At 31.8% G+C, this 14444-nt stretch overlaps 1 protein-coding gene across 1 annotated transcript in view; it reads right to left on the reverse strand.

The window, feature by feature from the left end:
* LOC143045671 (general vesicular transport factor p115-like) overlaps positions 1-14308 on the reverse strand; it is a 37640-nt gene extending 23332 nt beyond the window's left edge. The window contains exons 1-3 of the mRNA XM_076218346.1: positions 14195-14308; positions 1629-1715; positions 1214-1278 (exon numbers count right to left, since the gene is read on the reverse strand). Coding sequence (XP_076074461.1) covers positions 1214-1278; positions 1629-1715; positions 14195-14260 — 218 coding nt within the window. The 5' untranslated portion in view covers positions 14261-14308. The remainder of the gene's footprint in view (positions 1-1213; positions 1279-1628; positions 1716-14194) is intronic.
* Positions 14309-14444: the final 136 nt, after the last annotated feature.

A 14444-nucleotide genomic window follows, 5' to 3' on the forward strand; every position in this document is an offset into this window, starting at 1 on the left:
ATTTTAGAGACTACATTTTAATGAATAAACACTAATCATTTACTTTTAAACAACAGATTTTTTATTAACTTAAAAGGGAAAACTATTTGGATAGATTTCTTCATTACGACAGTTTTCTTTTCTTCGCCATCGTAAATGAAAAAAAGTTGAGACGTAAAACTATGCTTGAAACACGTGTCACTCAAACGACTTTAAAGTAGTCTCCCTAATCAATTACCTATATAAAAGTCAAAGGATAACTAAAGTTTTAAATCGGAGATTTTTCTTGCTTTTGAACATTTTTCATCACAACAGCTTTCTTTTCTAAACTATCTTTAAAAGGAGAGGAGACGTCAAAAGTTTGCTTCAAACACGTGCATCGCAAAGTGGTAAATAAATTCTGTATGTGACACTTAGCGGAAGCCATTTAACCATATCATTTTGTCAAACAATTCAATCAACACCTTTATTGATTAGTCCTTTGTTGTCGATAGCTATAAAATGCAATCAGCTGATTATTGATTTTCTGTCCAAATCTTAATGAGGTTAAGGTTAATTCCGAGTATTGTCTGATCTGGTAAAGTCCGAGAAACTCGAAAAAAGTAAATAAACAAGATGGAGGAAAATAAATCGTTATATATATTTCTTTCGCCAAATTCTTTCGCCAATGAAGAATTTTAATCGCCACAATTATTATTTTTTCGCAAATTGCGAAAATGGCGACCGCCAGCGGAAACCCTGTATTAGAATCGAAATAATTCTATCCTACCATGCTCTATGCTCGTTTTAACATGGGTAGGCATTATATTTGAAAACATTTAATACCTCGATAATGCTCGGTATTAAGATATTAACAAATATAATGCCTACCCATGTTAAAATGAGCATAGAGCATGGCAGGATAGAATTATTTCTTAAATAAAGAATAGTCATTATTCCAAATAAGGGTCATCATGGTCATTAATGGCCAATATAGTTTTCTTAACAAAATTGCAAGCAAATTGTTATACTAGAGCCGTAAACATGTCTTAAAAAGTTTTCAAAGGTACCAGGATTATAAGTTAATACGCCAGACGCGCGTTTCGTCTACATAAGACTCATCAGTGATGCTCAGATCAAAATAGTTATAAAGCCAAACAAGTACAAAGTTAAATGTTGTCTTTTTTTTAAGTTTCAATATAAATGATCAAGCATGTCTCATGAATTTTGTATCATATACTACAGTCATACCAACCTGTCAGTTTCCAATGTTTTTATGAGTATTTCCATTGCTTGTGTCCCAACCTCCAGTCGAAATTTCTATAAAAAATGTAAATTTTGTTTCAAGTCAATAAATATTGCACTTTGTTCCTAGAAAATAAAATTCTTGTACATTTGTTAAATGTCATTTCTTTTTCCCACTTTTTCCTGTTATAGGAATTTTTCAAATCTTTTTAAAATCATTATCTTAATTTTAAAATCACAATGATTCAGATCAGTATCTCTTAAATCCAACAAATAATAATTATGACCTAATAGATATATTTTTCTGAAAGATAAAAAAAATTAAGACACCAGACTTAATTGGAAGAAATTTATAGATAGAATTGTTTGTTTTGATTTTGACACCAAAAATAAATAAATCGTTTGCCACTCTTATTACATTGTACCTTAGACATTGCTTTAAGTGCTCGGACGGCATCTCGTCTATCATCCAGTAATGTTGAAGATTGAACTCTGTCCACTAATCTTTCAACCTAAAAACAATATATTTTTGATTCATTAGTAAGTGTATTTAGAAATATAGTTTTGTGTTTAATGTGGGTACTAATGGCTTTGTATATTTGTAGTTTAAATCTATGTACATATATACAGGGGCGCATTGCATTTGCGCCAATTTTTTAAAAATCCAATCTTTCATTTGCGCCACAAGGTTATATTTCATTTGCACAAACATTAAATACTTCATTTGCGCCATTTTACAGGTAGTACAGGAAACGAACATTCGTTGCTCTATTGTGAATTGATTAAGATTTATTTTTACAGTATTACTGAGAGTCACTTAGGTTTGAATTTATATAGTGTTCACATTCTAGATGTCAAGATGGACATTGTCAATTCAGAGACAAACCAAGGAAATAAGTCTTATCATATACATGTATGATCTGAAAAATTAAGACAAGTCATTAAGGTGTCCCAAAAAACTTGCAAAGGTTGAATAACTTGTAAAGACAGAATACCAACTGACAACTAAACAATTATCAAAACTTTGAACGAACGCAACCATGGGGTACACCAGCAGAAAGTATAATATCAAAAATGCATTGAAAGGTTTATTTATGGTTTTATGATGACTGATTTCAGAGCCTGAGGAATATGTTTTGACTAACAAGAACTTTATCAACAGGGTTTTTTGAAAGAATTTTTTTTTATCAATATCTGTATTAACCTGTATCATGCGTATTTACCTGAAATATTGGCACAAATGAAAGTTCAATTTTTGGCGCAAATGAAAGGTTATTTTGGCGCAAAAGCAAAGCACCGATATACAGCCTTCACAGACTAAGGATGCATTAGTACTTAAAATATTGTATAAGACACCTGTCTATTGATGAACTAGAGGCTCTAAAGAGCCTGTGTCGCTCACCTTGGTCCATGTGCATATTAAACAAAGGACACAGATGGATTCATGACAAAATTGTGTTTTGGTGATGGTGATGTGTTTGTAGATCTTACTTTACTAAACATTCTTGCTGCTTACAATTATCTCTATCTATAATGAACTTGGCCCAGTAGTTTCAGTGGAAAATGTTAGTGAAAATATACAAATTTTATGAAAATTGTTAACCAGGTGCTCCGCAGGGCGCAGCTTTATACGACCGCAGAGGTCGAACCCTGAACAGTTGGGGCAAGTATGGACAAAACATTCAAGCGTGATACAGCTCTGAATTTGGATTGTGATCAAATTTTTGACATTACATGGGTTTTTTTTACACACAAAAAATGTCAAGATTTTACAAATCAATTAAAGATTTCTTCTTCAAACTTTTTAAATCTAAAATTAAATAGTTGACACAGCATAGGTTTCTGACACAGAATGAATGTGGTCTAATGAACTTAAAAGTTTTTTTTTGCCTTTGAGCAATTCACTATGCTGTTGAATATTAATCCTCTCAAAAAAATGTTTGAAGAAATTTTCTTTTTATTTATGAAATCTGAAATGAGAAAAATTTAAACCCCCCCCCCCCTTTTTTTTCACATCCCCGTTTCCCTTTTTCCAAATCTGATATCAATTCAAAGGAGAAGGTCCGGTAAGGACCGATTTTGGCCTCAAATTTCAGGTTCATCTGACGACAGATTTTGACCACTTTTTAAACACTTAAGTGTCTATTTCATTTGAATCAATTAGTTTATGTGAACGATTTTAACTGATTTAATCATTAAAAACGATCCGATTCAAGCTCAAATATGAAAAATCTACCAAATATGCTGAAAAATGTCACTTTTCATATGTTTTTTGTCAAAAATGAAAGTGGCCGCATCTGTGTTCATCCTCAACCTTTATATATGTTATGTATTATCATAAAATACAACTTACGTTTCAATATTAAGGATAAACACGGATGCGGCCACTTTCGTTTAACACGAAAACCGTCTAAAATTTAACTAAAATGCTAAAATTGTGAAGATTTCTGTAATTTAGCATGACTAAATGGTGCTAGTACCCGATATATGTGCATTGTATTGTCAAAAACAACCCATATTTATGTAGCAGAAGCATTCTACTGTCCAATAAAAAACTAAGAGTTTACATTTTAACAATTTTGTAAAATTGCTATATTTTGGGGCCAAAAAGGGGTCTTACTGGACCTACTCCTTTGTAATGGAGTTTGCAACAATAACTACTCTTTTAAATACATCATAAAATATTAAAATGTAAAATAAAGTGCTTGTTATCACTGAATGGTAAAGATTGGTTGGTAGTAAAAGTGAATATACATTGTTTATTGTATAAAACAATAAAAAAAACTTCATCAGCAACATTTTATATTGGCAAATTTTCAATGAAGTTATTTACATAAAGTTATTGGCAAATAAAAATAGAAAATGACATCATAGTCATGTCTGGCAAATGTCCAACATACATTATCTAAAAACATTTTAGATAAGATAAGGAACCAGATGCTCCGCAGGGCACAGCTTTATACGACCGCAGAGGTTGAACCCTGAACGGTTGGGGCAAGTATGGACACAACATTCAAGCTGGATTCAGCTCTAAATTTGGATTGTGATTAAATAGTTGACACAGCATAGGTTTCTGACACAGAATGAATGTGTTCTAATGAACTTAAAATTTTTGTTTTCTCTTAGAGCAATTCACTATGCTGTTGAATATTAATCCTCTCAAAAAAATGTTTGAAGAAATTTTCTTTTTTATTTATGAAATTTCAAATGAGAAAAATTGAACCCAATTTTTTTAATCACATCCCCCTTTCCCTTATTCCAAAACTAATCTCAATTAAAATTTCTAATGGAGTTTGCAACAATAACTACTCATTTAAATACATCATAAAATATTAAGATGTAAAAAAACTGCTTGTTATCACTGAATGGTAAAGATTATTTTAATTTATCAGTTGGTAGTAAAAAGTGAATATACATTGTATATTGTATATAACAAAGATTTAAGTTGATTCTGGACAAAGAAAGATAACTCCAATTAAAAAAAAATCTTGCTATTGCACAATATTTTGCAATTAGATATTTCTTGCTTACTATTCTGGACAAAGAAAGATAACTCTAATTAAAAAAAAATTTGCTATTTCACAATATTGTGCAATTAGATATTTCTTGCCATTGAGCAATACTGTGCAATTGAAAAGACTTGCTATTGCACAATACTTAATATAATAATTTTAGATCCTGATTTGGACCAACTTGAAAACTGGGCCCATAATAAAAAATCTAAGTACATTTTTGGATTCAGCATATCAAAGAACCCCAAGATTTCAATTTTTGTTAAAATCAGACTAAGTTTAATTTTGGACCCTTTGGACTTTAGTGTAGACCAATTTGAAAACAGGACCAAAAATGAAGAATCTACATACACAGTTAGATTTGGTATATCAAAGAACCCCATTTATTCAATTTTTGATGAATCAAAGTTTAATTTTGGACCCCGATTTGGACCAACTTGAAAACTGGGCCAATAATCAAGAATCTAAGTACATTTTTAGATTCAGCATATCAAAGAACCTAACTGATTCATTTTTTGTCAAAATCAAACTAAGTTTAATTTTGGACCCTTTGGACCTTAATGTAGACCAATTTGAAAACGGGACCAAAAGTTAAGAATCTACATACACAGTCATGACAGTTAGATTCGGCATATCAAAGAACCCCAATTATTCAATTTTGATGTTGGGACCAAAACTCCCAAAATCAATACCAACCTTCCTTTTATGGTCATAAACCTTGTGTTTAAATTTCATAGATTTCTATTTACTTATACTAACGTTATGGTGCGAAAACCAAGAAAAATGCTTATTTGGGTCCCTTTTTGGCCCTTTATTCCTAAACTGTTGGGACCTAAACTCCCAAAATCAATACCAACCTTCCTTTTGTAGTCATTAACATTGTGTTTAAATTTCATTGATTCCTATTTACTTAAACTAAAGTTATTGTGCGAAAACCAAGAATAATGCTTATTTGGGCCCTTTTTTGGCCCCTAATTCCTAAACTGTTGAAACCAAAACTCCCAAAATCAATCCCAACCGTTCTTTTGTGGTCATAAACCTTGTGTCAAAATTTCATAGATTTCTATTAACTTAAACTAAAGTTATAGTGCGAAAACCAAGAAAATGCTTATTTGGGCCCTTTTTGGCCCCTAATTCCTAAAATGTTGGGACCAAAACTCCCAAAATCAATACCAACCTTCCTTTTGTGGTCATAAACCTTGTGTTAAAATTTCATAGATTTCCATTCACTTTTACTAAAGTTAGAGTGCGAAAACTAAAAGTATTCGGACGACGACGCAGACGACGACGCCAACGTGATAGCAATATACGACGAAAAATTTTTCAAATTTTGCGGTCGTATAAAAAAAGCTTCATCAGCAACATTTTATATTGGCAAATTTCCAATGAAGTTATTTACATAAAGTTATTGGCAAATAAAAATAGAAAATGACATCATAGTCATGTCTGGCAAATTTCCAACATATATTATCAACTACTATTCTATACAAAGAAAGATAACTCCAATTGAAAATTAATTGCTATTGCACAATATTGTGCAATTAGATATTTCTTGCTATTGTGCAATACTGTGCAAATTGAAAATTTCTTGCTATTGCACAATACTTGATATGGAATCCTGATTTGGACCAACTTGAAAACTGGGCCCATAATCAAAAATCAAAGTACATATTTAGATAAAGCATATCAAATAAGCCCAAGAATTCAATTTTTGTTAAAATCAAACTTAGTTTAATTTTGGACCCTTTGGACCTTAATGTAGACCAATTTGAAAACTGGACCAAAAATTAAGAATCTACATACACAGTTAGATTTGGCATATCAAAGAACCTATTTATTCAATTTTTGATGAAATCAAACAAAGTTTAATTTTGGACCCCCATTTGGACCAACTTGAAAACTAGGCCAATAATTAACCAGATGCTCCGCAGGGCGCAGCTTTATACGACCGCAGAGGTTGAACCCTGAACGGTTGGGGCAAGTATGGACACAACATTCAAGCTGGATTCAGCTCTAAATTTGGATTGTGATTAAATAGTTGACACAGCATAGGTTTCTGACACAGAATGAATGTGGTCTAATGAACTTAAAAAAAAATGTTTGCCTTTGAGCAATTCACTATGCTGTTGAATATTAATCCTCTCAAAAAAATGTTTGAAGAAATTTTCTTTTTATTTATGAAATCTGAAATGAAAAAAATTGACCCTCCAATTTTTTTTTCACATCCCCCTTTCCCTTATTTCAAAACTGATCTCAATTCAAATTTCTAATGAAGTTTGCAACAATAACTACTCATTTAAATACATCATAAAATATTAAAATGTAAAAAAAGTGCTTGTTATCACTGAATGGTAAAGATTGTTTTAATCTATCAGTTGGTAGTAAAAGTGAATATACATTGTATATTGTATAAAACAATGATTTAAGTTGATTCAACTACTATTTTGGACAAAGAAAGATAACTCCAATTGAAATCCAATTGGAATTTCTTGCTATTGCACAATATTGTGCAATTAGATATTTCTTGCTATTGTGGAATACTGTGCAATTGAAAATATTTGCTATTGCACAATACTGTGCAATTGAAGATTTCTTGCTATTGCACAATACTGTGCAATTGAAGATTTCTTGCTATTGCTGAATACTGTGCAATTGAAAATTTCTTGCTATTGCACAATACTTAATATAATAATTTTGGATCCTGATTTGGACAAACTTGAAAACTGGGCCCATAATCAAAAATCTAAGTACATGTTTAGATTCAGCATATCACAGAGGCCCAATAATTCATTTTTTGTTAAAATCAAACTTAGTTTAATTTTGGACCCTTTGGACGTTAATGTAAACCAATTTTAAAACGGGACCAAAAATTAAGAATCTACATACACAGTTAGATTTGGCATATCAAAGAACCCCAATTATTCAATTTTTGATAAAATCAAACAAAGTTTAAATCTGGACCCTTTGGGCCCTTTATTCCTAAACTGTTGGGACCAAAACTCCCAAAATCAATACCAACCTTCCTTTTATGGTCATAAACCTTGTGTTTAAATTTCATAGATTTCTATTTACTTATACTAAAGTTATGGTGCGAAAACCAAAAAAAATGCTTATTTGGGTCCCTTTTTGGCCCCTAATTCCTAAACTGTTGGGACCTAAACTCCCAAAATCAATACCAACCTTCCTTTTGTGGTCATAAACATTGTGTTTAAATTTCATTGATTTCTATTTACTTAAACTAAAGTTATTGTGCGAAAACCAAGAATAATGCTTATTTGGGCCCTTTTTTGGCCCCTAATTCCTAAACTGTTATAACCAAAACTCCCAAAATCAATCCCAACTTTTCTTTTGTGGTCATAAACCTTATATCAAAATTTCATAGATTTCTATTTACTTAAACTAAAGTTATAGTGCGAAAACCAAGAAAATGCTTATTTGGGCCCTTTTTGGCCCCTAATTCCTAAAATGTTGGGACTAAAACTCCCAAAATCAATCCCAACCTTCCTTTTGTGGTCATAAACCTTGTGTTAAAATTTCATAGATTTCTATTCACTTTTACTAAAGTTAGAGTGCGAAAACTAAAAGTATTCGGACGACAACGACGACGACGACGACGACGTGATAGCAATATACGACGAAAAATTTTTCAAATTTTGCGGTCGTATAAAAATCTAAGTACATTTTTAAATTCAGCATATCAAAGAACCCCAAGGATTCAATTTTTGTTAAAATCAAACTAAGTTTAATTTTGGACCCTTTGGACCTTAATGTAGACCAATTTGAAAACGGGACCAAAAATTAAGAATCTACATACATAGTTAGATTCGGCATATCAAAGAACCCCAATTATTCAATTTTTGATGAAATCACACAAAGTTCAATTTTGGACCTTTTGGGCCCCTTATTCCTAAACTATTAGGACCAAAACTCCCAAAATCAAACCCAACCTTCCTTTTATGGTCATAAACCTTGTGTTTAAATTTCATAGATTTCTATTTACTTATACTAAAGTTATGGTGCAAAAACCAAAAATAATGCTTATTTGGGCCCCTTTTTGGCCCCTAATTCATAAACTATTGTGACCTCAACTCCAAAAATCAATCCCAACCTTCCTTTTGTGGTCATAAACCTTGTGTTAAAATTTCATTGATTTCTATTAACTTAAACTAAAGTTATAGTGCGAAAACCAAGAAAATGCTTATTTGGGCCCTTTTTGGCCCCTAATTCCTAAAATGTTGGGACCAAAACTCCCAAAATCAATCCCAACCTTCCTTTTGTGGTCATAAACCTTGTGTTAAAATTTCATTGATTTCTATTCACTTTTACTAAAGTTAGAGTGCGAAAACTAAAAGTATTCGGACGACGACGACGACGACGCCAACGTGATAGCAATATACGACCAAAAAATTAAAATTTTTGCGGTCGTATAAAAATTGACTATGAAGGGCAATAACTCCTTAGGGGGTCAATTGACCATTTTGGTCATGTTGACTTATTTTTAGGTCTTACTTTGCTGTACATTATTGCTGTTTACAGTTTATCTCTATCTATAATAATATTCAAGATAATAACCAAAAACAGCAAAATTTCCGTAGGGCAGACAGATCTTATCCCGATAAATAATTTTACCCCATATCAGATTTGCTCTAAATGCTTTGGTTTTTGAGTTATAAGCCAAAAACTGCATTTTACCGACGACAAGTTTGCCTTTGATGATTTTTCCCTGCTTAGCTCAATTTTTTTTAATAGTGTTCAATGTTTCATCTCATTAATTCAACAAAGAAACTGATTGCCCAAAGATCTTAAGTATTTGGGCAAGGCCTTCAAAAATTGCTCATTGGAGACTAGTAAATGTGCAGTGTTCTGAAGATAACAGACAAATGGGATTTTCATTGTCCATGAAATTACACTTACATGATAAGTAGAGACATCTGCAAAGGGCAGCAGGGGTCAAAATTGACTTACAAAAAAAATGTATGAAGGCCAGTAGCCACCTGGGCTACTAGACTTGAAAATCAATTAGCCCAGAAAAAAATTCAGTAGCCCACATAATTTTACTATCACTGTTGAAGACCACGAAGCAGGCTGAACTTCCTAGGGGGGTTTTAGATTCAAAATCCTGCATTCTGAGCATACCTGGAGCCTAGGTGATTTAGATGCCTGGGGAAAAGTTATTTTTTTCTTATCTTTGTTGTTGACTTCAATCAAATTTCATTAAAAAAAATCATTTGCAAAATGAGGATCTTCATGCCCTGTGTACAAGATTTTTTTACATATCTTTTAAAGATAACTAAAGAATTCTCTGTTTTGGAATACATGTAGATGATACATGTAGATGAAATATTTCATTTTATTTCTATAATAATCTAATTTATTAAATATCTTGGTCGATTCATTTTGTGTATTAAACTACATACATTTGTAAACAAATGACCCCCCCCTTTTTTTCTCGACTATTTCACGTATTCCAAAAGCGTTATCATGAACTTGATATCTTCTCTGATTTTCTTTTTTCTTTTGTAAACTGTTCAGTTAGTAAGGAACATAAATCATTTTTAACTGTAAATGTTATTTATTGTGGTCGACAATACTCTACTTTCGTTTTTGACCTTCATTCTCTGTACACCATGTGGGCTTTGAAAATGTAACTACAAAAGGTACTGTTTTCCAGATTCTTAACAGCATTGTTTATATCATACTTTCTTTTATTTGACTAATATTACTTCATGACATGCTATTGTCATCTTCCCTGATTATCTTCGCTCTCTTGAAGCCAAAATCGTGATTGCTTCATATTGTTAATGACCATCGGAACACCTCTCTTGTTATCCTTGCAAGCATACCATACATTCCGACTTTCAATAGACATTCAATCAGTGACCTAAATTAACGTGAACTATATTTAGTCACAGGTAAACACTGATTTGACATCCTTGTTTATTGCGACCGCGACTTTGATGCAATACATTTTAAAAAGATTTTTCTTTTTGAATTTAAATTTTCGTCTGTGAAGTAGCCAGTACTTGGAGTCACGGTAAATTGCGGATTTTTGGTCAGTCCTTGTTTTCAATTCGCCACCTGGGCTACCACAACTGAGTAAAAAGATCGCCCAGGTCAATTTCTGGTCACCATTGGCGACTGGACGACCGTTAATTTTTTTCCCTAGGCAGCAGAGATGGGTCCAATTACTTTCAATGTAATTGATTAAATTACAATTACTTTGTCATTTGTACGATTAAATTAAATTAATGATTACATCTTTTCTGAAAGTGTCTGATTAAATTAATGATTACATTGGCAAAGTAATCATGATTACATCTGATTACAATGAACAAAAACAAGAGTGCACACGCTGAAATGTCTCGCCTTCTATACTAATCATTGATATTATGTTGATAGTCCTAAGTATAAAGTTTAGTATTATTACAACTGTCTCATTAACTTAACATTAACCAAGATAACTAAACAAAGACCAATGAACCTTGAAAATGAGGTCAAGGTCAGATGAACCATGCCAGGCAGACATGTACAGCTAACAATGCTTCTATACAACATATATAGTTGACCCATTACTTATAGTTTAAGAAAAATAGACCAAAACACAAAAACTTAACACTGTGCAATGAACCGTGAAAATGAGGTCACCGTCAAATAAAACCTGCGCGACTGACATAAAGATCATAAAATATTTCCATACACCAAATATAGTTGACCTATGGCATAGAGTATTAGATAAAAAGACCAAAACTCAAAAACTTAACTTTGACCACTGAACCATGAAAATGAGGTCAAGGTCAGATGACATCTGCCCGCTAGACATGAACACCTTACCATCATTCCATACAACAAATATAGTAGACTTATTGCATATAGTATGAGAAAAACAGACCAAAAGTTCAAAACACAAAAATTTAACTATAACCACTGAACCATGAAAATGAGGTCAAGGTCAGATGACATCTGCCCGCTAGACATGAACACCTTACCATCATTCCATACAACAAATATAGTAGACCTATTGCATATAGTATGAGAAAAACAGACCAAAACACAAAAATTTAACTATAACCACTGAACCATGAAAATGAGGTCAAGGTCAGATGACACCTGCCAGTTGGACATGTACACCTTACAGTCCTTCCATACACTGAATATACTAGCCCTATTGCTTATAGTATCTGAGATATGGACTTGACCACCAAAACTTAACCTTGATCACTGATCCATGAAATGAGGTCGAGGTCAAGTGAAAACTGTCTTACAGACATGAGGACCTTGCAAGGTACGCACATACCAAATATAGTTATCCTATTACTTATAATAAGAGAGAATTCACTATCCCTATGTCGAGCTTTCTGCAACAAAAGTTGCAGGCTCGACAAAAACCATTTTAAATGATGTGAATGAATTAATGTTTAATACAATTATAGCACTTTTACAAGAGCATTTTGTTGTATATATATAAAATGATAACCTCAAACTTCATCTATTTAATAAACCACATAAGTTCACTACATACATACACGTACATGAACATTGTATCACTGGTTATCACCCATTACACTTTATCATCATTGATCTCTGAATTATTTCGACTTCAATTGAATATATCTTTATAAAGAGTTTACTGATTGTCTTTTGACCTCTCCACACTTAATATGTATTTCAAGGTGCAGTTTATGGAAGTTAAAATATGGATAAAGTTACCAGTTAAAAACTTTGTAAAATTTGAATAGAATCGTTTAATCAAATTGTAAACATAATAAAAGTACTAAAAATCATTGCATTTAACATGTCCAGACCAAGTACTTACTTAAATTTGCATATTTCAAAGAAGATACTTGTCCAACTTTTAATTTAGTTTGTGCTAATTAGATAAATTTTCACATGTCTGATTAATCTTTTATATATATTGTCCTACAGCTTATGTTTCTCAATTGGTAATTACAATAACAACAAACCTTAATTGGTTTCCCACCTGTCAATTCAAAGTTGACAAAAATCAAAACATTAACAAAAGGTTTTAATTCAGGATTAAAGAAAAGTAAAATATTACTTGCATATAACAGATATTATCAATGCTAATATGTACATTTGTACATGTATATCTTTAAATTGTGAATATATGTACTATATCTTTTTAATAATTGTATTATGTTTCTTCTTATGCTAATAATGTCTTTTCAATACTGTAACCAGGTAACAGTTTATTTTTTACTGAAGTATACAAATCAATTAACATGCTTCATAAAGTAAACCAAACAATCCTAACATGTTAAATATTTATTAAATAAGAATACCAAAAAGATTCATTTATTGACCATAAACAGTTTAAGATTTTTTTCATTGTAATCAGAATGTAATCAAAAAGTAATCAGGATTACAGGGTATTTTGATAAGTAATTAATTAAATTAAATTACATGTAATCAGATTTTTGGCTGATTAATGATTACAGTGATTACTTGAAAAATTGTAATCAATTACAGCTGATTAACGATTACAATTACCCCAAGTCTGCTGGGCAGACAATTTAAAATTCTATTAGAGCAAAGAAATCCTAAGAACTTAAGAAAAGAAGAAAGGATAACTTTTTTACCTATATATAGGTAATTAATCGGAATGTCTAAGGGACATAACTAAGCCATATTTTTTTTACCTATACAAGTAAATAAAATTCACTTGTATAAGTATCCTACAAATTTACTTCTATAAGTATATTAATATTACTTCTATAAGTAAATAAAAATAACTTGTACAAGTAGTACCCCTGACTGAAAAATATGACGTCATAACAGAAAATAACGTCAAAATGGAAAAGTTATGATTGTTGTAATGACTGTCAGTGTCAGGAATATGTAAATTAAGGAAGAAAACGTTACATGTTATAATAATACACCTTATTGCTATTTGTCCGCCATTACAGAATATCACACAGGTTCCCGTAAAATTTTGACGTCACAAAACAAAATATCTGACGCCACAATGGAAAAGTGATTGTTGTATGCGTCAAAAGTTCAAGCGGCCGGGTCAGCCGGGATTAGCGATAAGGTGTATGTTATCAATCTGTTTTAAGCCCATGTATAAACATGATAAACATGACCCGTCACAAAGTTACACTACAATATAAGAAATAAGTGACATTCCTGCATTGTGTTCATGCCATATTTAGCATCACAGATTTCCAAAATGAAATAGCGATAAGGTAAGGTAAGGTGTATGGTACACCTCCCCCTTTTTCCTCCCTGTGTCAGGGTTGAACCCGAAACCTTCAGTGCAAACTCTAACAGTCCTAACCACTAAGCCATACACTCACGTATATAATTGATACTTAAATATGATAAAACATATTTTTTTCACAAAATTATTTAGGGGGTTGAGCCGGTAACAGCCGTTTGCAAACAGTTGAAGTACAGGGTGATAGCGTTATTAGACTTTTTCTAAATTTGCTTAAGATATATGTTATTCATTTTCTACTAACAGTATCTGCTCCTGTGGGTTGTACACCACCCTGTGAAGGACCTAAATATTTTCGAAAATAGTCCATTTTGTGATTCGTGGCTTCCGGAGTGTGCGCATGCGTATTAAAACGTGGCAATATCGCAGTTAATAAATATAATAGTATGTTTTGTTTATAAAGGATTTAATAAACCACTGAACGAATGTATGTATCGAAAGATACTCTAAAGTGTCTTTGAAATATCTGAAAAACAATTAATTCGAACTGAATT

This window comes from Mytilus galloprovincialis, chromosome 9, assembly GCF_965363235.1.
Source record: "Mytilus galloprovincialis chromosome 9, xbMytGall1.hap1.1, whole genome shotgun sequence".
Taxonomy (NCBI): domain Eukaryota; kingdom Metazoa; phylum Mollusca; class Bivalvia; order Mytilida; family Mytilidae; genus Mytilus; species Mytilus galloprovincialis.